The sequence below is a fragment of the Polyodon spathula genome, chromosome 3, assembly GCF_017654505.1.
Source record: "Polyodon spathula isolate WHYD16114869_AA chromosome 3, ASM1765450v1, whole genome shotgun sequence".
NCBI classification, from domain to species: Eukaryota; Metazoa; Chordata; class Actinopteri; order Acipenseriformes; family Polyodontidae; genus Polyodon; species Polyodon spathula.
Genome location: NC_054536.1, coordinates 29255986 through 29279891, shown reverse-complemented (window position 1 = coordinate 29279891; position 23906 = coordinate 29255986). Strand labels below are relative to the sequence as shown.

Genomic DNA, 23906 nt, shown 5'->3' with positions numbered 1-23906 from the left:
CAAGTATGCAACATGCCTACCCCTACTCTTATATGGATCAAATACATATTACAATGTTAAGCTTCATCTTACAGAGTTGTGTTCTCTGTAGTCATAACCTCAGGTGAATTCACAAAGTGAGTGTGTCATACAAAGGTTCTCCAAGGTGAATTTCTTATGGTCTTATGGTGATGCCAGTATTATTAACTCAACCGCCGCTAGGAGGAGATTGAACACATTCTCCTCCCGCTTAATCAAATCTTGCCCTCAAGTGTAAACACAGTGCACGTCCACCTAGGTTCAGGGAGAGAGTTTCAATGTCAGGCTCATAACCACAACCACTGTCCCCAAGAATTCGGAAGAACTTTACAATCATGTCTCGCAAGCCAGCATACATGCTATAGCTATAATAATGCAAAGAACACAGATATTTCATTATCTGTTTCAACAACATGGGTAAGGATTCTTCCCCACAGGGGGCCACCGTCATGAATTGTTATCTCAGCCCATTGAATTGAAAGGCAAGAGCTGGATGTGAACCATAAACTGTAGGGTTCAAAGATGAATGTCTTACCATTCAACTAAAGAGCAAGCTCTGTATTCAAGAGGTAAAATAATTGTCTTTCACTGATATCAGTATTAGTAACTGGAGGAGGAGATTCAGTACATGATCCTACACTTCACTACTACACTAGCCAAGCTGAAAACAAAGACTAGCCTGCACAATTCTTGATTGTGAACTACCTTTACTAATGCTGTCTGACCCAGATTTGTTAAGGAAAAGGTTAAACTTAAAAGTAGCATGGAGATGCTTGTAATAAGTATACTGGTGTAACATAAAAAAGACTATACAAGTCATGTTCACAGGGGAAAATACAAAATAACTTTGCAAAGATGTCCAGCAGAATGAATTACATCTTCTTTTCTCTGTTACTACAGGGCCATACAATTAAAATAAATTAGTAACAAAAGAAACACCAGCTGTGAGTTTTTGCTCATATTGTACTGCAAGAGCACGACTGGCTGGTACATATCTCTGATCTGGAGAAAACTCATTATTAAAAAATCACAGCTATCTCAATATTAGGCAGACTTCAGAAGAGACTGGCATTGGCCTTCCTCTGAAGTGATTTACCTAAAAATAGATTCAACAGCATTGACTTAAAATAAGTAAATATTTTAATCTTCAACTGCAAAGACTTAAAAAAAAAAAAAAAGAAAAAAATTTAAATTCAGCTTCTGCAGCTTAGATAATAAACAAACCTACAGTCAATGACTTCATGGTAATCTTGATTACAGAGATGCAGATGTGATTTTGTCTTCTATAATTCCAGCTTTTAATTAATTTCTTACAAGGAAATGAATGTAGAAAACTTTAAACAGGGATCTGAAATATTGAAGGCAGTGAATTAGTGAAAGGCTATACACAGTAAAGTATAGGAAAGTGTCAACAAGGCCTGACCATTAATTAACAGTATTTGAGAATTAATGAATTGCGAAGGAGCTCCACACCTTATTCTCTCAAACTTCTGTTTAAATAAGATGCATTATACAAATCCAAAGATCCAATTTTTGCACGTGAGTGACATTTAATATGTGATTTATAGTATTCACACATTGTCACAGTTTTTGTTAACAGCAAAAAAAAAAACAACAAAAAACCACAGTGCGTGAATGCCACCTGATGAACCTCAGAAATGTTCCTTGCTAGTGAATGAACCTTCGAATCTTCAAACACAGCCAACAATATGCTAGTCGAATGCAATGTCATGGTTACTAACACGTTAATGTAACCCTGAAAGCATAAAGTCACTACCTCAAATAGTTTCTGGGTTACAAGACTTTGACACTGTGGCAGTGGTATTAAGTGCGGTATTAGCGGTGGGTTTGCAAATACATATAGTTTATAAAAGTCTACCACAGTATTTGTGCATGGTAATTTTGCACTTTTTTCTATGCTTTTCCTGTGTTATACTATGCATTTACTATAGTTTACTATGTTTTAGCATGCTTTTTAATATGCTTTACCATACTGCTCTGGCCTTTACAATGCTTACCTATGCTTTACCATGCTTTCACTTTGCTTTATTACACTTTGCTATGCTTTTACTATAGTAAACTTGTTTAAGGTTATGCTCCCCTTACAGGGGTTCTTTATAAAACAAAACCTTGTAACAGAGTGTAGTGTGGCACAGTAGTAAACAGAATGACATCTATAAAGGAATGAACTGAAGTACAGGAGACTGTTGATACTGTAAACCCAGACAGTCCGAAATGACATATAATACACTGTGTCTAAATAAAGATGCATGCTGACAGCAGAGACTGGATTTCAAAGCAGGAAAGTGAAATATTATTGATAAGGTGGCCTGTACATAATGGGGTGTTGTAAAGAGTGGCATTTCTAAATACCACCATTCCATTCAGCGTCCTCGCTGTCATTTTTAATATTCAGACAGAAGTGCACTACAGACACTCATATACACTGCTAGATGTTTTAAATGTATATTATCTCAGTGGCGGTATATTTAGATCTGATGCAGTCCCTTTCACTTTGACATGAAGATCCCTCTTTATTGAGTCCCTTTGGTGGTTATGAGGTATTCGGTTATATTTTTAGTTTTTAACTCACGAAGAGCAAATTCATGTTGTTTTCCATTATTAATTCCTATTCTCTAAAATAAAAAAGCAATATTCTGAAATCTCAATGCCAGCTCTCATTTCAAAGGGGCAGCATATGCACGACTGAGCATTGTCCAAATAAACCCCCTCAAATATGATTTCTATCGTGATAGCTAAAGTGCAGCTGTGAAGCACCCTGCAAGCCTGGGTTATCAATGATGCATCCTTCTGCAGCCCAGAATAGCAGGGCGATGTCAAAGGGGATCAGCAGTTAGCAAAAGACAAGCAGGTAGATATAAATGAAATCACGTCATCTGCATGAATCAGATGAAATTATTTGTTAGAGGGATACTTATAATATTTTTTTTTAATGAAATTGAGATAAACTGATGAAATAAAAATCTATGTACTTCAATGTTGCTTAATGAAATACACAAGATTTAATTCGCTACAGGGGGTTAATGTACTATGACTGATTTTCATTTCTAGTGGTTTACTTTGTGGTGCTGTTTAGCTTGTGCAAAGCGGAAATAATAATATTGATAATAATAATAATAATAATAATAATAAATTTTATTTTATATAGCGCCTTTCATGTACAAGCATCACAAAGCACTGTACAGTTCAATAAAAGAGACATGACAGACATGAAAACGTTTGTTGTATTGCTAAAATGATATACCGTTATTTGCACCCAATGTAATGTTACTACCAAGAAATTATCAATGCAAATGTAGCCTATTTGAATTCTGCATATGTACATTATATGACAGCTGACATCCACTGTAGATTTTATTTGAATTACACAACTGACATCTTGGTATAGAAAATGACACATTAGATATTACAATAAAGTTTCCTTAGGTGATTGCGGATTTGCTTTTAACACCTGTGTCTTACCACACAAGAATAAAGAACAGGCGTCAAGGACACACAGCGATGCACTAGGAAAGTGATCAAGATCATTGACATGGATTTTGCCAAAACATATGTATCTAATCATGTTGAGTGTATTTATTGCAAAGAGTAACAGAAAATGCATGATTAGAGGAATTCACTGAACACTTAATTATAAACAAATTGTATTGGGTTAGGAAGTTCTATCGTAATTTTAAACGCTTAATAAATACCGTATTACTTCAATTTGCGCTGCCCTCGAATTCGTCGCTATCAGTAAAGAAATATTAAGGTATTTTTTTTCTCTTCCTACTAAAAAAACACACACAGTAAACAAATAAATGTGCAACACTGACTATGTACATGTGGTTTTGTTGTTTTGTTTTTAGTTCAATTGTAATTACCGTACTTAATCGCGTGCAAATAAAAACAATGTGCTTACTGTCTATGAGAAGATTTACTTTTGGTTTCTCTTCCAGAGAAATTGCAAACAAGCAAGTTACAGTCAGAAAAAAAATAACCAAGTAGGATATATTGTAGTTGTTACAAAAATCAAACTGATATTCTGAGGTAATTTTTGGTGCAGAAAAACAACTATGTCACACTCTTGGATTTAACTGCCACACCAGCATTGTCCCGCCCCTTTGCAACCAATACACCTCCTGATTCACTGGTACAGTACTGCGAATGTAAGTAAATGACTAATGGGGTTGAAATGTTTTTTTTTTTTTTTAATCCTTGCTGTCCGATTTTTACCCACATGCCAGATAATCGTAAATCAGCATTTTAAATGTGAACTGTTCTAAATAAATGTACATTCTGTATGACAAAATGCACAATTTGAAATGAAGTTTAGAAATTATACACAAAATAGATATTCACATTAATTTTTATTTCTATTTGCTGGTGCGAGAGCCATCTCCCTGTACGCTAGTTGTTTCCATAACTGCGAATTATGCTTTTATTCATTTTCTTGATCTCATTAACATGCATTTTGATTATCAAGTTGTTGAGACAGGAAGTGATGTATGTGACCTGCGACAATTAAGCTTTTTAACAAGAAATGTGTTCATTAACAACCTCATCGACTCAATAAATGTAAAATGGACGGTGTCTGACATAGACAGTTGCTATTTCTCTTTGAGCAAACCAATATATTTATGAAAAATAAAAAACACTGTGGCAAATAATTGTTTTTATTACTGTGTTCAAAACGAAATCGTATATATGTTTTTCCTCAATAATAAGAACAAGACATTTAGATTGTAAATGGCTTTTTCTGACTAGGCTACAGCAGGACTGCCCCTTGTCTACAAAAAGAAACAGAGAGCAGAAAGTTCACAGTACACAGAAAGGCAGCTAGTGTCCAGTGAATAACCACAGTTTTAAATGTCAGTGTGGCAAGGATGGCTTCTGAGGTGATGTCACAGACCCGGTAGGAGACACACAGAGCACTGGGGTATGAAATGCACTGTTGAGTGTATTTATTAAAAAAAATAAAAGGTTTAAACACCAAACTAGACAAAACAAAAGGTAAGCAGGCCAAACAAGTATTGTGCTAGTTTAAACCACCACGCATACCAATTGCTTACTTTTTAAAATAATTTATCTCCTCTCTCTCTCTCCTGTACTCCACTGACCGAACACCCCACCCCGAGGCATTCAATTACTAATTAATCATTCACTTGAATCCCAGCACATGAACTAATTTGTGCAATCCCCACTTATTAATACACATTTTACATGCACGTGAAGTGATTGTGCAATCCCTGTGCCTAAATACAAATATACATTTTAAATCACCCCGCCACAGTCACTTATGATAAGTCCATTGTATTACAGGACATGCTCTCCCAAACCCTGATGTCAGGCTTATTACCATATTCTCAAATGATTGATTAGTTTTAAACAAAAGTGGGCCTGGCAAAGAGAAAATCACCTTTTAAACTGAAAGAATTTTCAAAAAGAACTCTTACCAAATATTTTACTGTTTATTGAGAATGTTAGTTACATTGTTCTTAAGAAATTTCCAAACTTCACATACTAAATGTATGACACTGCGTTCTTATCTTGAAGTTTAAACAATTGTCTTTAAAATCTAGTAGTTTTATTGAAGATAATTTAATTGAACAAAGTCGGTGAATAGAACAGGACACTTCTCATATTTTAGTTTGCAATGTTTTTAAATTTAGTAGTTCACATGAATATTCTTAGTTGAAAACAACTTTTATTTTCCACCAGATATTAATGGACCTTTAATTATCTTTACAAACGTGTGAAGCAGAAGAGATGGTGCATGGGTTTTTTTCATTTTCATTTACAATTATACTGTATTTACAGTATAATTGTACATCTTGAAAAACTATTCAGTTCTAAATCTTTTGTAGTCATCTTTGTATTACTTTAGTATAAATACATGTTAATTTGAATTCATATGTTGTTTTTTTCTGACTTTATGTGAACGAAAAGACACACATTTGCCCGTTTTCCCATTGGAAATAGTGATATTTTGAAATATCACTGTCCTGGTCACAAAAGCAAAGTTTGTGGGGAATAATAGCCATTTTCTATACTTTTGAGGCATAAGCAATTAGGAAAAAACACTTACTACCCAGGAACAAAAATTGTGTTACATAGTGTTATTAACTCAATAACCACCTGGTTCACTACAAGCAGAGATGTAATATGTTTGGTTAAATTACACCCCTAGAAACCAGATGGTAGATATTTCATATTCAGATAAGAAAGATATTTCATATTCAGATAAGAAAGATAATGGCCGAAATGCTAACACAACGCTACACACCTGCTAAACAGCTCTTATTGGAAAATGTGGTCTGACCTAAAGCCATAAATATGTATAAAAGGGCCTTCTGTCACATCCAGTGTAGGTAAACGTAATGGATAAGCTTAAAACCTTCCATTGCTTAAATGAGTAAAACAAAAACGGTGCATTTATAAAAGGTCAATGTATTCTTTCTACCTCAGATAACATTGCAGAGAAGGCTAACGGAGACCGAGAGGGTTATTTATAATTTTTCAAAGTGCAGAGGTCCTGGAGATTTATTTTGCATCTTGTCTCCTAGATGCGTAATAGATTAACACACCAACTGCCCTCCTCACCCGGATTCTGACAGTTTAAAGATGAACAGATTGAAAAAAAGAACCAGCCTTAAAGGAGTACAGACCAAGATTTTATATGCAGATATTTCAGAAACAATCCTGCAGGTGAGAAGTTCCTGCTGCTTTCTGTGTTATTGTTCAAGCTAAGTCAAGCTGTAATCTGAACACTGAAAACTTATTAAACCGTCCCTTCACTCAGTCAGCCGACCGTCCAGTGGACCTAGGTGGAGGCGTTACCAGAATAAATGGTGGTGACAAAACAGAACACATCCACAGATACAGTTATCTCCTAATTATGTGGTGGCCACTATATTCACTTCTTTTGTAAAGTTGCATTTAAACAGATATGGATTTGACTCGCTAGTGGCAGTGTGGTAACATGATTTTTGGATTTATTTATTTATGTAGTTTTCAAAATCTAGTAAATGTTGTTCAGAGCACAATTATTCTTGCTTCCACTTATAGAGAAACCTCTTGGTAATTGGTTGTGTAAATTACAGGAGCAATTAAGATGGGCATATGGTACTCCTTGCACTCAGAAATAGAACAGCAGCTAGAGTCATAAAGAGTCTAGCAACGTTTCTGATTCCAAGGACAGCGCCTAATCATCAGAAACAAAAGACAACTCTAAATGCAAGTAATATTAAAAATAAGCACCATGTATATATATATATATATATATATATATATATATATATATATATATATATATATATATATATATATATATATATGAAAACCTTTTAGGGTGATTTAAAAAAGGTAGAGACGCTGATTTTGAATTTCATTCACCTGACAAATGCTAGGCTGTATTTCATAATATTGATGATTTTGTTTCTTTTTGGCATTTCCTGGACATCAGAAAAGCAATAAAGCTGTGTTTTCTCTGGATTTAATTAACTTCCAGGTATAGTATCAACACAGGAATCAACTAATCATGTTTAGCAACTTGTACAAAACTGGTAATAAAGGTCCTCATTCACTAAACTGCGGTAAATGACCAGAATTACCACATGGCAGGGGGGAGACACACCATGCGCAAAAATGAAGCAGTGGCCGCTCTATTCACTAAGCTAAGTATATGCACAAATAACGCAAGGTAAATTATTAATTAGTTAATTAATTAAGTTGTCACTGCATGTGGAATTATACACAAAGTTTACACACACTACATTATAGTATATAAGGGCGCTCGAAAGAAAAAGTAAGTACAGTTCTGAGTGGCTCCTTTACCCCTGCTATATCGGCGCTTATGTATGACATTGGTATGTCCTCTATTTATTTTGTCTGTCTCGTCCATTGAATTATAACATGTACTTACATTGAAAATAATTATGGATGACAAGTTCTCTCATCACTCTACCACTGGCCATGTTGTGTGCCTCCTCGGCGTCCTGTGCAGAGGGGTCATCATCAATGTTTGCATCACTTTCCCTTGGTAGTGCATTGTTGACAGCTATGTTATGCAGAATGCAGCATGCAACAATGAGTGTACACACTTTCCTAGGGCTATAGGGCTGTAGCACACTACCAATCTATCTAAACATCTGAAGCGACTTTTTAACACTCCAAATGTACGCTCAATAACAGAGCGCGTAGCCATGTGTGCTGTATTGTACCGAATCTCTGCCTGCTTTCTGCAGTCCGTCAATGGTGTAAGCAGCCAGGGTCTGATACCGTAACCAGCATCACCTATGACAAGCGTTAAGAATATTAGCAAATTGTCCATGCTTCCTGTCAGTGCCATATGAAACACATTTTATAGATTACTTACCAAGAAACCAACCAGCTCCATATACACCTGCCTCATAATCTTCACATATCCTGGACTGTCTGAGGACGTACTAGTCATGTGCTGTGCCAGGATATCTGGCGACCACATCTAGAATCCTCAATTTTGCATCACACACCATTTCTACATGAATGGAGTGGTAATGCTTCCTATTACAAAAGATATGTTCTATATCCAGGGGTGGTGACAGTGCTACGTGGGGGTAATCAATAGCCCCCAATACATTTGGAAAGCCAGACAGTTTGTAAAAGGCCACTTTTATATCATGGAGAGCATCTCTCTCTCTGGGATGGTAGATATACTTCTCAGTGCATTTCAACAGGGCATTCAGTACCTGCTGTAAACACTGGGAAAACAGGGGTTGCAATATCCCAACAATTGCTGAGACAGTTGAAATGACCACCGATGCTAGATAATGTAGTGTGCACAGCAATTTCACTTGACCTGGCACTACATGACTCCTATCTGTAAGTGGCTCTAGATTAGATATGAATTCCTCATATAAGGCTAGTATGATCTCTGTGCTCAATCTGTATCTAGTTATTACCTCCTCCCATAACCCCAGTAATGTCTGCCTGGTACAAAATACTCTCTCACTGACCGCTCTCTCGCTCCTGTGCAGCTCTTCTGCTCTCATTTGCGCTCTTTTGTTTCTGTGTCAGTATCACCTCCATGTTTCGCACACACTGCACTACCAGTGGTCTGCCCTATTTATGTTGTGATTTAGTAATTACAATGCCTGGCTTCAATAAGTTAGCTCCCTTAAGTGAATATGATTTGCATATGAAATACCTCCCTCGTAATATATATTGTGACAATTTGCATACATTTCAACCCATTAACATTATTCATTATATTTAAATGATCCGAGCATGGTACTTTTTCCAATGCGCTAGACTGCCTGTCACACTTGTCTGTTCAGGTCATGATTCAAGTGGTTTCACACTGGTAAGAAAACTTTGGAACGCACGTTCAACTCTACTTACAACCTCCTGGTTATTGACATTTGTAGGTATAAGGCATCCAGTGACATATCAGCAGCTAGTGTTTAGTTCAGGGCTTAGCTTGCTTGATTGTGGAGATCATTCCCATGCTGTACAAGCAAATTCAACAGCATAGTTGCAAAGCTGTAATTCAGCTAATTGTATCATGGATGGGTTTGCACCTCACCTTGATGTGGCCAGCTTGGTATGGGTGTTGACCTTTGCTTACGACCAAGAGCACACCAAGGAATTCGGGATTCGCGCAGTGAGCGAGCTTTATCCCACACTAGCTATGTTGAGTTCATGCTTAGCTCCATTTCTGAGATGGAATGTACTGACTTGTGTACAGTGAAGTAGGCCTATATTTTACTGTACAAATAGGCCTAGAATAGTTACATAATATATTAGTAAGCTACTTCTGAACTAGTTAGAACACCATGTTACATTAACCTGTCCCCCTGAAAAACTGCACTGAATGTAAAAGATACCACATTTATGCTATGTGGTATTTCTAAATTATGTATTTCTTGTATTCACTGGGGGCAGGTTATAGGGTACACTCTGCTGTAAAAACCCATTTGGAGCCACAGGGGTGCTTTAAACAGAAACAGAAAAGGATGTACAAGGGCGATTCTAAACAAGAAGAATATATTAGGTAATGGTGGTATTTCAGACCTATACCAAGTTGATCTTAAAGCTCTGTGAAGTGTTTTTTTTTCTTTATATCAAGATTTTTAGTTAAAATACTAGAAATTGTGTATTTTGTTCTTTGTGTATTTTAGTGGCTAATGTTCAGTAAATGCTTGTATTTAACAGGTTTTCTTGAATTATCTCATACTAAGTGTACGGTGCCAATACGTTTGACTGTGACGAATTGGGAGTGCCACTTTCAAAATGCAGGGTAAAATAGGAATTGCAGGTGAAACATACATTTAAAATAAAACATAGCTTGCTTCGCTGAGGAATTTATTAGCTTCTAATAGAGCTGCAGGATAATACAGCTACAGTATTTATTAACAGATGTTGTAAAATAACAGTTTAACTTGTACTTGCTGGGAAGGACTTGTACCTTTCATTAGCTATAAAACCATTTTCTTCCTCCCCACGATATTAGTTTATTATAATATTTTATGTATATTTTGAGCTTGTTCTCCCAGGGACAAGAAGGGGGCAGCTGGCTCATTCCATGCCAAGTTATCAGCTGGTCAGGGATCCAAAGCTCGCCAATCCACTCTATTAGCAAAACTCAGCTGGCATCGTGTCACAGACATGTATAGTTGGCTGCTTCCCGCAGATGCATGCATGCACCTGGGAAGCCAGAGTCCCTGTTACAGCAGTAAAGGTGCTCTGCGTGAGTGCAGGATGCGCCCTATAGCCTGGACGTCGCAGGTTCGAGTCTGGGCTATTCCACAGCCGACCGTGGATGGGAGTTCCCAAGAGGCGGAGCTCAATTGGCTGAGCGTATCCAGGGGGGGTTGTGGTTCTAGGTCGGCCAGGGTGTCCTCGGCTCACCACACACCAGCGACCCCTTAGTCTAGCTGGGCGCCTGCGGGCTTGCCTGTTAGCTGCCCGGGAGCTGTGTTTTCCTCCTACGCTGTAGCTCCTGTGCGGCTGCATGGTGAATCCGCAGTGTGTAAAGAAGCGGTCGGCTGACGGCACACGCTTCGGACAGCATGTCGCCGCTCCCGAGTCAGCACAGGGGTGGTAGCAGTGAGCCGAGCATAAATAAATAATAATTGGCCATTTCAAATTGGGAGGGAAAAAAAAAAAAATGCATAGCCAAAACACATTAAAATAGCTCCAAATGTTCTTTGGTAATTACAAGTGACATGCTAATTTTTTATTTAAAACTTTGCAACTGTAAGTCCTAATTTTAAAAAATATATATTTTCTAATATTATTCTAACTTAGAAAGGGGTCAAAATTGGCAGTTTATAAAATGTTATTTTATTATAATTTTTTTTATTATTTTTTTGGGGGCTTGCGGCACATTAAAAAAAAAAAAAATACACAACAAAATACCTTATATTATTGGAAACAGCTACTTAAGGCCTTTTACACAACACTAGTAGTCTCGTTATAAGGTGGAACACAAATAGCATGGTCTTTTAACTATGGCTCCCAACTACGCTGTTATAAAGGGGGAGTACTGTATTGGGTTTTAATTTCTGATTTGAGGTTGCCAAACTACAAGCGTTAAAACACAAAGGGACCTAGTTAGCAAATTTGTGCGTGATTTAGAAGCTGGGTCACTCATCAAAGCACAGTGGGGGGAGTAATAAGGATTCAATATTCCCTTTAAGAGCACCTGTGCATCTGCAATAGTGAATGGAGGGTATTTTGAAACAAAAAAAAGAAGGAAGAAAATTAAAATGTAGAAATTTTGATTCAGGAGTTTTCCATACTGCCTTTATTATAAATGCTTTCCTGTTAAATGTACTGACAGTACACATTTGTGTCTTATACAATTATTATTTTTTTTTTTATTGGTCTGCATTCGTACCTGCGTACCACTTATGTGAACCCGTCTATAAAGGCTTTGTCTGACCTGCCTGGCACTTCAGCACAGGGGCTTCAAGTTCAACATCTGGTTCCCTCAAAACCTGTAATCTTTCCTTTGTAAGTTCAACATCCATTACGGAGAGCTACGATATGTAAAACACAAGAAGCCAGGATGATATTGTTAACCTTCTGAGGAATGTACTGTAGTGTTCCCTAGAGACATCTAAACATCGGAATCACATTTTGAGGATTCCAAATGTTTGCTTAATTACAGTACGAGCACATTTAAAGGTACAGTTATACCTCTGTTCGGCAGAGGTTGTGGGGTTGAGCAGCAGTGTGAGTAGCAACTGCTTCAGTAGATACCCGTTGTCCCCTATCAACCAGCCTCTCAGACTATCCCGCTGAAATGCAGCTGCCACCATTTGGAATCTATTTGGCCTTTCCAACCATTTTTGGACATTTTTTAATTTTAAGCTGAAATGTAAACTGAAACGGAGAAGTTACAACTTGCTTAAAGTCTCAGATTCCTTGGTCTTGCCATTACACCTGTCACTACCTAGAATCCCCAAGGTTACACCAATGTCTTGCTTAAAATCAAAGCAGATTTATATCCATAAAAAAGCTTTGGATCCAGTGCAACTCTATTATTTGTATGTGAAGAAACATTAAAAATACATCTATTTTATATATATTTTTTCCTCTCCTTTTATTTCACGGTTCTGTAATGAGTACATCCTGATGCAAAGTTATATTTTGTTAGGTTTCAATTTAAAGCTACTGCCAAAAGAACAAATCAATACTAAAGAGATACAGTACAGTAGCTGAAGCTCCTTCAACAAAGGTCAAGTGTCTCAGAGTCTACTGTGTAAAGTCCTAGTATTCCATTTCCACTTCTGTGACAGGGAGCCCAAAACGAAAATAGCAGTGACTCTCAATTCAAGAATGCAGAGATATAGTCATGCTGGAACACTGTTGCCTCCCTGCTTGTCTGTCTCCATCTGAGATGAGTGTTTGCACCTCAATCCATCCTGCTGTCCTAGAGCAAAATCTGAGATAAATAAATAAATGCATGTTAAAGAAATTAAAATAATCCTACATTTCCTTTAGCTACCCTAGAAAAAATTCATTATTCCTTCCCCTAATAGTCCTACCCTTGACATTGGCTCCTCTCACAGCTGCAATGACTTCTTACATTTCTTTAAAAATAAAATACTAGACATAAGAAATGAGATTCCACAGACAACTTCTATTAGGGAGGACTCTGGCAGAATTTTACCAACTACAACTATTAAACCTACTAGGGAGCTTTTTCTTAGATTACTTTACAAGAACTGAGAGAGGTAGTTCAACATGTGAGAGCTACTACATGATCTCTTGATCCTATTCCTACAAAACTATTAAAAGATGTTCTTAGTGTTATTAATACTCACATTAAAAAATAATAAATGGTTCACTTCCCTCCAGTTTACAACCCTCAGCACTTAGGGTAGCTGGGGTAAAGCCTATGCTTAAGAAACACAATTTTGGACCCTAAAGTTCTGAATAACTATAGGCCAATCTCCAACCTACCAGTCTTAGATAAGGTTCTAGAGAGAGCTGTTGAAATTCAATTAAAAAAATTCGAACTCTGAATGGTATATCTGACAAGTTTCAGTCTGGTTTTCGTGCTGCACATTGCACCTTGACGGCCTTTGTCAGAGTTGTGAATGATCTGCTGATAAGCTCCGACTCAGGCTTTCCAACAGTATTAATTCTTCTTGATCTAAGTGCTGCCTTTGATACTGTAGACCATTCCATCCTACTGAATCATCTTGAAGGCAAAGTAGGACTGTCTGGCCTTGTCCTATCCTGGTTCAAATCTTATCTTTCTGAAAGATTTCAGTTTGTCTCTGTTGGGGAGGTAAAATTGGCATCATCGAAGTTGTCTATGGTGTTCCACAGGGCTCCATTCTAGGTCCCTTGCTGTTTTCATTATATGTGCTACCGTTAGGTGACATTATCTGCAGACACGGAGTGAACTTCCATTGCTATGCTGTGCTAGTGATATCACAGAACCAACTAAAAGGAAATGTTGGATTACATGAGCTCGACCCTTGCAGTCTCCCATAAAAACTTAAACTAGAAATTAAGAGTTTGGGGGTCATCTTTGATTCTGATCCATCATATGAGACTCTGACAGAGATCGAATGATTCTTGGTCTCCCTCCCAACCTGCCTGCACTGCACGCATCTGCGTCTAATTATTTCTGTATCTGATGCAGAGAGACTAATGCATGCCTTTGTTTCATATAGTACTGATTATTGTAATGCACTTTTTTCTGGTATCCCAAAACCTGTGGTATCTCGCTTGCAGCTTGTTCAGAATAACGCTGCTTGAATTCTGACTAAAACCAGGAAAAGTGAACATATACCCCTGTTCTGGCCTCTTCACATTTGCTCCCTGTAGAGTATATAATTGACTTTAAGATTTTTTCTGTTAACCTACAAGGCCCTAAATGAATTAGCAGCTAGTTATTTGCAGGAGTTACTGACCCTGTATCTTTCAAACCACACTCAGAGATCACAGGATGCAAGGCTGCTGGTTATTCCTAGGGTCAACAAAAGCAACACAAGAGGTAGGGCTTTTTCTTGTAGAGCGCTTAAAATATGGAATGCTGTGCTTTTGTTTGTCAGCTAGGACCGTTACAGTTTTCAAGTCAAGACTAAAAACGACTTTTATAAAATGGCTTTCTTATCTTTGTGGGTTTTAATGTAACTTTACAATTGCTGCTTTTGTATTACGTGTATACTGTTATTTAAAAGGGGCTGACTGTGGCAGTTGTATGTGTGACATGCTATACAAATGTATTGTGGTTTGTTCTTTTTTCTGCTATGTACTGTACAGTGCTTGCAATACTTTTGTATAAAAAGCGCTATATAAATGCAATGAACCCAGCCTCATCAGACTGCATAAGCTAAATGTTGGGCTGGGTTTGTACTCGGAAGTGATGTTGGTGGCTCAGTCAGGGACACTAACCTACCTTACCTTCCACTTTGCTTTTACAAAAGATTTTGAGAACGACTGTTCAAGACACTGGTTTAAGGTGTGACATACATAAGTACAGATGTAAAGACCACCAGTGAGATGCATCCCCAGCCAGGAATAAAATGTTATTTCCAGCCAGCATGGAAACACTCCATTCAAAAGCGTTTCTAATCAGCAAAGAGGAAACTTGGCAATCTTTCCTCCATTCACTTAGACAGCATTACAGTCTTGCAAGTGATATATTCACCCATGGCCCTGAGTGTTTTTCTGATGCTAGAAAACCCAATAGTGCTTACCACAGGAAGATAAAGCATACTGACACTGGGGCATGCTGCCCTGGATACAGTGAAAACTTCATATAATACATGTTCACTCAGACTTTCAGCAATTCCAAAAGACAGTACCTAGCCATCATCAGCCCAACATATGAAAACTGGGTGACCAATTCTCCAGATATAGGGTCTCTAATATAACCCTATCACCTGGAATATCCATTCCCTGCAGGGTATAATAACAATAAATGAATACAAATACATACTTATTATTATTATTAGACGGGTAAATCAGGTTTGTGGCCAAAAAAAACGGCCAAAGAGAGGGATAGGGTAAATCTCATTTACTCATGTAAATGACAAAACACACAGGGAAAATCCATGCCCAGTTTCGCATGGAAACCCACATTTCACATATAAATGCTAATGAGCATATTTATCCTTAACTATAATGACAGCAAAAAGTAGTGGCTGAAGGGCAAGTTTATGGTCAGCAGTGGTGTAGTTCACCTTAATGATAATGCAGGAGGCTTTTTATTATTGTTTTGTTGCTGTGTCTGGACTGTCATGTTGTATATCTCTTGTGGGTTTACAGTTCTGAAAAAAAAAACACCATGAACTGTGTTATGCCCTTGTTATAGTATTAAAGCAGCTGTTTGAGAATACCCTTGCTGTAACAACTACGCTAAAGTTAAACACGAAGAGCAAGTGAGCTGCTAAAATGTAATTGAATTAATTCCCGTCCTTTTTAAAAAAAAATTTGTCCCAGTATATGTCCACAAACAATGTGTGTCTGCCCACCACGTTAGTAAATATAGTTGGTAAACTGGATGTCATCAGCCAGCTCGATTGCCCAAAACAGCAATAAGCATTCAACAAGTTGATGAACTCTCAGAACTGACCAATTAAAACTGCAAATGAACGTACTGATTGTGTTTTATTTGTTTGCATCATTAACATGTAACACTTAAAAGAAAGGAGAGAATCTTCAGTTCTCTTCAGATCGCTGCTGTCCAATTGAAAGTGGTGGCTCAGGTAACCTTCACAGTTGTGAGGTAACCTTCCTCAGCAGCTGTCAGTCGTCTGGACAGGTAGGGCTTCTAAGCCAGGGTAGTGTGTGTGTGTGTGTGTGTGTGTGTGTGTTTGTGTGTGTATTTTTTTTTTTTTTTCAGCCATGGTGATCTGCAATACGTGTTGGTCAGTTTCATTTTATACCTCAGAGTTTATTTTTAATTCTTATGTCATAAGATATATTAGTTGAAACAGTATTCACTACTGACGGCATTTGAAAAACAATTTGGGCAAGAGCAGTAAAACACATTATTAACCAGCCAGGCATGATGTATTTTGCTTTATTACAGCAGCTTAGATTCACTCGTGTACCAGTTCTCTGCGCATGGAAACCACATTTTCACAGAATTTCACTAGTAATCTTCAAAAACAGCACGAGTACTTTATGCATAGCTAATTTACATATCAACCTCCACCTTTCCCATTCATTTGCATGACGTCGGGTGAAAATCCTGGTTTACTCGAGTAAAATAAACTGAGCGAACAGAAACGCAAAAAAGGAATTTACACAAGACATTTTTCTCATGTAAATGTCTCGAGTTAAAAAAATAAAAACTTGCATGGAAACCACACGATTCATCCACGTCACAGCTGTAAATGCAAAACCAGGGCTATCGGTAACAAAAAATAGGACAGGCATATACCCATAACCTCAATCCACCTGTATGCACATGTAAAAATGTAAGTTTGACAAACAGACTTAGATGCTTCTTCAGTATAAACAGAATCAGTGCAAAAGAATGCCCAAATTGGATAAGCAGTTCTCTAGGTATGTGACCTGCACACACCCTCCACCACAATATCCAGGGGTGGGGGGGGTGGGTTGGGTTATAAATAGGTTAAATGTTACTGCACCTGAAAAATTTAAGCACCCTGCAACGTTTTAATGGTAAAGAATTAAGGTATCTTAAGTGTTTATTATATTTTTATGTACATTTTATGGTATATAATTGGGGTAAGAATACATACAATTTCAATCTAGATTACTTTAGCAAGCACCGTCATAAAACATTTTATGTAACCCTGTTTTTAGCTTCCAAGAACAGTTTGATGCTGCACAGCCACAGAGCAGAAAACAGCAATCTAGTTACCCTTGCTTGTTTCCTGGAGGGTTAAAAGCACAATTCTATATTCAAATACCAATTACAGCTCCAGGGCAATGGAATGATAATCCGATGTATCAATGGGCTGAGAGGAGGAGGAGATTGCAATCGTCAATATGGATAAGCAGTCACAGGTTTACCTGAAACGGACGTGCTCCACTGTGTCGTGCGTCAGTCGGCTGCTGAGGTTGTGGCTGTGAGGATTGCCTGCAAGACAATTTCAAGGCAATTTTGTTAAGTCATATTTGTAAATAACACACTGAAATGGGGTCCTATACTACATGAGTTATTTCAAAATGATAGTTTTTATAAATGCAATTATGTTTGATAGTCTTGAAACTGTTTTTGGCTGTTGTTAAAGAAGCCAATAACAGTGTAGAACAATATATTTATTCCGAAAATTTGACTTTCTTTAAATAACTAATGATATTAAGATTTGTGAATCGGTCACAAAAAAACCCCACATAAATAGACAGGGAACACCTCACATCTCACTGTCTCATCCTAGCTTCCTTAAGTAAGGGGTGGACTCCATCACAAATACAGCACTGCTCTATGGCCTGGGTCTATTCCAATGACAATATTGCCTTGTGAGAGGTAGGAGCACAAAAGTAATATTAACTTTGTAGCATTGTAGAGTCTACTAATGGGAAAAAATAAACAAATGTGTTAAAACACACTCCCCTATTCTGAAGCATGTGCAAATGCAAGGAATAACAATATAAAATGTGCATGAAACAACATAGTAGAGGAAGGAATGATTAAACCAATTTGCCAAAACTGAAATGCAGTAGAACTACTCACCGTAAACATTTTCAGCAAGATCTCGAGAGAATCCCTCAATCTGCGACTGTGAAAAGAGTGTAGTGCCTGCGTGATCAAGATAGGTAATTCCTGCCAAGAAAAGAACAAATTGAAGTAAACTTTGCCATCTCGAGTAGTAATTCGAGATTTGATAAAGCAATATAAAATACTAACTCCTGTTAGACAGACACAATCTGATCAGTACTTGAACAGATATTCAGTAAGATATATTGGTCTGGTTGGCTCAAATGATTAAATGTCAGACCAGCTATTACAAGAAAGACCAAACTTGTAATCTTCAGCCATCTGATATGAAATCTCATACCCATATGTCATTTCTAGAACACGTTGTCTTACACTGGATCTTCAAGCACAACAAGACACCTCTTAAGCGCTTTTCAGTAACATCAGCTCAAAACAAAATGACCTTAAATAAGGTGGAATGTAATCAACAACTGTTAATGCACTGAGAACAGTGTATTTCATTATACAAAGTAATGCAATATATACATTGAGAAAAACAGTTTTCTTGTCACAAAATTAAACGGAAGAGGTTTAGGCTCCAAATAAAGCACCAGGGTGTTTATTGGATCAATTAATGTTAAACTGAGGTTCATAAAAGCCAAGACATTCAACAGTCAATGAACTGGTTAATGATTGTGTCTTTAATGACCACTGTGGTACCATTCTACCAATGGTTCATAAAATCTAGACACTAGTCTGACATTCCAGCAAGGACGGAGAAAACCACATCACAGTACAAGAATGTAGGGTCTCATGTTTCGGCTTCTCAGCAATTCTGCAAGGAATAAATCCTTCATCCTTAAAGTAAATGATACAAAGCCTTCAAATAAAGGGGAGGACACTGTAAGGGTTAATTGTGGTGGCAGAATAAACACACTTACCAGCAGAGCAGCTATTACCAGCCCTTCTGCGACTGACGCTTATTTACACAGTTTATTGATTGAGAGTCACAGGGAATGTAAAATCAACAGAGTAACAAACTGAATAATGGACTAACTGCTGTGACTACATAGGACCAAACTACTTACTGCATGTTTCCATAAAGATCTAGAATTTTTAAATTATCCAAATTAGTCGCTCAAGCCAAGTTTGGATAAAACAAAAAAAATGTGGGGAGATGTGGCCTAACAGTGTGAAACATAAACAATGCAGAAAGCTGTTCTCTCGTGGATGTAAAGGCTCAAGTCCCAGAAACTTTCTTCAGATTCTATTTCCTTCAGAAGAATATCAAATTGCAATAAATAATGACCTGCAATCTGGTTAAAATATTTCATACATAGAACAATACGGTACAAGGATGCCATCTGCAGTCATGTGAGGGACAGCCAAATTGCACAAAAAAGTCTGTGCCACTAATGCTTTGTCCTTCAATGTAACTACTGTACCTGTTTAATGAAACACAGTCAACTGGGCAGTGTGAACTGAGGTGAACCTTATATGGGTTACAGTTTAAAGACATGTTATGTCTAAAAGCTCCTGCCTAAAGATATTGGAATTAACTAAAAACACACTTGTTTACTCTGGCTTATTGTGTTTCTAATGGCCTTGATGTTTGGGGAGTGGCCAAGACTCTAAGTATGGGTTTTGTTATTTTTAGTTTTCTCTTTTATTACACTATGTAACACAATTTTTGTTCCTGGGTAGTAAGTGTTATTTCCTAATTGCTTATGCCTCAAAAGTATAGAAAATGGCTATTATTCCCCACAGACTTTGCTTTTGTGACCAGGACAGTGATATTTGAAAATATCACTATTTCCAATGGGAAAACGGGCAAATGTGTCTCTTCGTTCACATAAAGTCAGAAAAAAACAACATATGAATCCAAATTGTGTTTACAGTTCAATTTACAGTATAATCGTAAATCTCAAAAAACTACTCACTTCTAAATCTTTTGTAGTCATTTTTGTATTACTTTAGTATAAATACATGTTAATTGGGATTCATATGTTGTTTTCTTCTGACTTTGTGTGAATGAAAAGACACACATTTGCCCGTTTTCCCATTGGAAATAGTGATATTTTGAAATATCACTGTCCTGCTCACAAAAGCAAAGTTTGTGGGGAATAATAGCCATTTTCTATACTTTTGAGGCATAAGCAATTAGGAAATAACACTTACTACCCAGGAACAAAAAAAAAAAAAAATTGTTACATAATAATAATAAAGGTTCAATATGGTTAGCTACTTTAGATTTTCTGCTAACTAGCTGTCATGTTACACATAAGGTAAAGTACACTGATTAACCATCAAGTTTGCATAAAGCACCATCAAGTTTGTAGGTGGTGAAAACGTTTCATCCCCCATTCTAGTTGTTTTGAGTCAGTGGTGTCAGGTGTGTCACAGTCGGGGGCTATTTGCATTAGTAATTTGGCCGAGGTTCAATTTATTTAAATAATTCTTTTAATTTAGGGTTAGAATACAGTGAGATGATGACCCTAAGAGTGAGACAGAGACGACTCCATTTGATCTTTTATTATTAAATATATATATATATATATAAGTATATATATATGGAACCTTCAAGACATACAAAAACACAATGTATATATATTATAATACCTTGGAATTTCTTATGCAAAACACGTGTACAACTAATAATATTTCAATAAATGGCTTATTTGTATATTGCTTATGGAGGAAAAATAACAAATAAATAAAACACCCATTTAAAAAAATTGATCTCGTGGAATACTGCTATATTAACCTGAAAAATAACCGTTCTTTGTTAAGTGATTCTTTGGACTCAAGTTATGGTGTTGAGACTGCGGAATAACTGTGAATGACGATGACCAACAAGACACATGTTAATAAGCGTTGTGTAAATAAACAATTATGAATTGCTGTGTCAAACCAGTCACGTGGAAAGCATGAGGGCAACAGAAATGACTGAGTAGCGCTGCTTTAATTAAACATCCAAATTAATACATATATCAAAGAGTATAAAACGTGTTATTTATTTAAAATATTGGACATACATATAACTACTGTACATATAAATATGAGTATAGGTATAATCATTTGTTGCGTGTATGATTCATAATAATAATAATAATAATAATAATAGGTAGCATATAACCATGTTTTATTACCAGTTATGTTTGTTGTGACAATATAGCATTTTTATCTGAAATTGCGCCAGAAAAAAACAAACATACACACAAAACACTTTCCACTTTGAGTTATAGCACTGTACCTTTAATTCTGCAGAATTCCTCGCCTTTCATTTTCTGTAAGTCACTGTCATAGCCGTAATGTTTCCAAACTTTTTTAAAACCTTCGAAAGTGCACAACTCTTCCAAACTAGAAGCTTCTTTGATGTCCATTGCTTGGATTTCACTAACTTTATTTAGAGCTAAAAAATAAACCGTATTAGCCTGGATAAGTTGAAGTCAGCACATGGATTGTTTGCAGGACAGTGAAGTTTTCTGTTTTTGCGCCATTTGTAAACCAAAGCCGTACTCTTCTGCTTTTGAAAACTTTAGCAACCTTTGATATCTGGCGCCTGCGCAGTGTACATCGGGAAGTACGGAAATTAGACTAATCTACATTCTCCAATCTGTCAGAAATACAGTGATGGCATTTTACTCATAGTCATAATACATATTGCCGGTTTGTCGATCTCTGCCACAGTGTGTTAAGGTCACAAGTACCCCTGCCGATACAGCTACAAAAACTGGATGCGAGAGAGCAGACAAAGATATTTTGCACCATATTGAATACATCGTGTGTAGGGTCTTTTTTTATTTTTTGTTTGTAATTAATATTTTATTGCTTATCAATATACAATAATCTAATAACAGTATTTTGTTTTTCAGTTACGCCTGTCTGCATGCAATCAATAAATATTAAATACTGTATATCCCAATGTTTCACAAATGTCAGTCGTTCAATATTTTAACTCGAATATGCTCCGGGTATTAAATAAATTAACAATAAACCAGATATACACTCTTGCAATGGAGCGGTGTCTTTTTTTACAGCGGTATCGGCGCTATGCTTTTAGTGCGAGATGTCCCTGGTTCGCGCCCGCCCCTCCACATGTCTGTTGATTGTCTCGTCTTGTGTGATGTCTGCGTCTTCTGTCCTGTCTGCGTTAGCCAAGATCGCCAGAGTATGTTCTGTATTAATCAAATTTACATTAAAAAGAAAAAGGTATGCTGTCAATGCTGTGACTGACTACTGCACAAATCATTACGAACAAGACGAAGTGTAGTTCACCCACAAAAACGTATATGTTTACAATTTTAGATAACCCAATTTTTTGCTCATCTGTTAAAGTCACACATATTTGCTGAATTGTAAAAAAAAAAAAAAAAAAAAAAGATATTAAAAACAACTTTAAGGGCCAAACTCAATACATCCTACCCCGTTCAGATGGGCGTTTCGTTATTTTCTGAGCTAAAATTATTTGCGCAAGCCCCGGCAAATGCAGTACCTGGGGTACCACGTTTTCCCTTGTACCACAAAATAACACCACACTGATTGCACGTTATGAAATTTAATAACACATAAGTGTAGAATATTATACAAACAACCAGTGGCAAGGATTGGCAGGGCTGTGAGCGATACTGGCAATGCATGACCCCTCAGGGTGCTAGACTCTAAATCCTCTAAGTTCATTACTTTCGGCTGCAATTCTGTAATAACCAGAGATCCAAGATGCAATAGTATAACTTTAATCACAGTGTCTTTATCAGAACAATCTCTGTTGAAACCTGCACATTAGTGTTCTCTAAGGGCTTCCTCGACCCCACTGTATCCTAGGTTGAGGGTAAGTATGTAGGGCGCTACTGACCTCTAGTGGCATAATTTGAACTGCATTATATACATAAACATTCACATTACTACATTCTTCCCCCCCTTAAGATTTCAGCTTCTCTAAAATTTGGAAACAGTTTAAACACAGTTATAAACAAAATGTAACACTAATACACTAGATGTCTCTGAACTATTGCTGTAACAACAACTACACACAATAGTCCATCCTTAACTGTACATAAACATTTAATTTCAAACTTTAAAAAAAAAAAAATTATTTACAAGTCAAAGTCCTTCAGGTAACCAGGCTTTTTGACAGTTCTTTGGGAACGACGCACAGCTTGTGCCATGCTTTGATTGTCCTTGTCCACCTTTGGGGAATACCAGTTTGTTCCTCTGGTTTCAAAGCAAGCTGCTCTGAGACAGTGTCCGCATTGTTTGGAACAAGTTCATCTGGCATGATTACTCTAGCTGGTGGTTGTAGAACCTCTGCAGGTGTGTCCTACACAATATCCTCTGACCCAATGGTGTTGTCCTGTTGTCTAGACAGGATCTGATCTATGTGTCTGCGTACTATTCTGCCATCTCCCAGCATTACCTTGAAAGATACAGGACCAGTCACTGTTACAATGACTCCTGGTATCCACTTGGGACCGTAACTGAAGTTTCTTGTCATCACAGAGTCTCCGTCTCCAAAACTCCTCCCCTTTGTGTGCTTGTCGTGGTGTTCCTTTTGTTTATTCTGCTTAAGTTCCACTTTCCTCTTTAAATCGGGATGCACTAAATCAAGCGTAGACCGAAGTTTCCTCCCTAGTAACATCTCTGCTGGGGAGAGTCCTGTGGTAGTTTGAGGTGTTAACCTATAGCTGAATAGTACCCTTGACACTTTAGTTGACATACTTCCTTCTCCCGCTTTCTTCATCATCGTCTTGAATATTTGAACGGCTCG

The 23906-nt window shown here is 37.1% G+C and overlaps 1 protein-coding gene across 2 annotated transcripts in view; it reads right to left on the bottom strand.

Moving 5' to 3' along the window:
• Nucleotides 1-21771, bottom strand: part of mocos (molybdenum cofactor sulfurase) — a 109354-nt gene extending 87583 nt beyond the window's left edge. The window contains exons 1-3 of one of the 2 annotated variants that reach the window (XM_041244951.1): nt 21393-21771; nt 18176-18265; nt 17512-17578 (exon numbers count right to left, since the gene is read on the bottom strand). In XM_041244951.1, coding sequence (XP_041100885.1) covers nt 17512-17578; nt 18176-18265; nt 21393-21522 — 287 coding nt within the window. In that variant the 5' untranslated portion in view covers nt 21523-21771. The remainder of the gene's footprint in view (nt 1-17511; nt 17579-18175; nt 18266-21392) is intronic. The other variant, XM_041244952.1, reaches the window with a different exon arrangement.
• Between the last annotated feature and the right edge of the window lie 2135 nt (nt 21772-23906).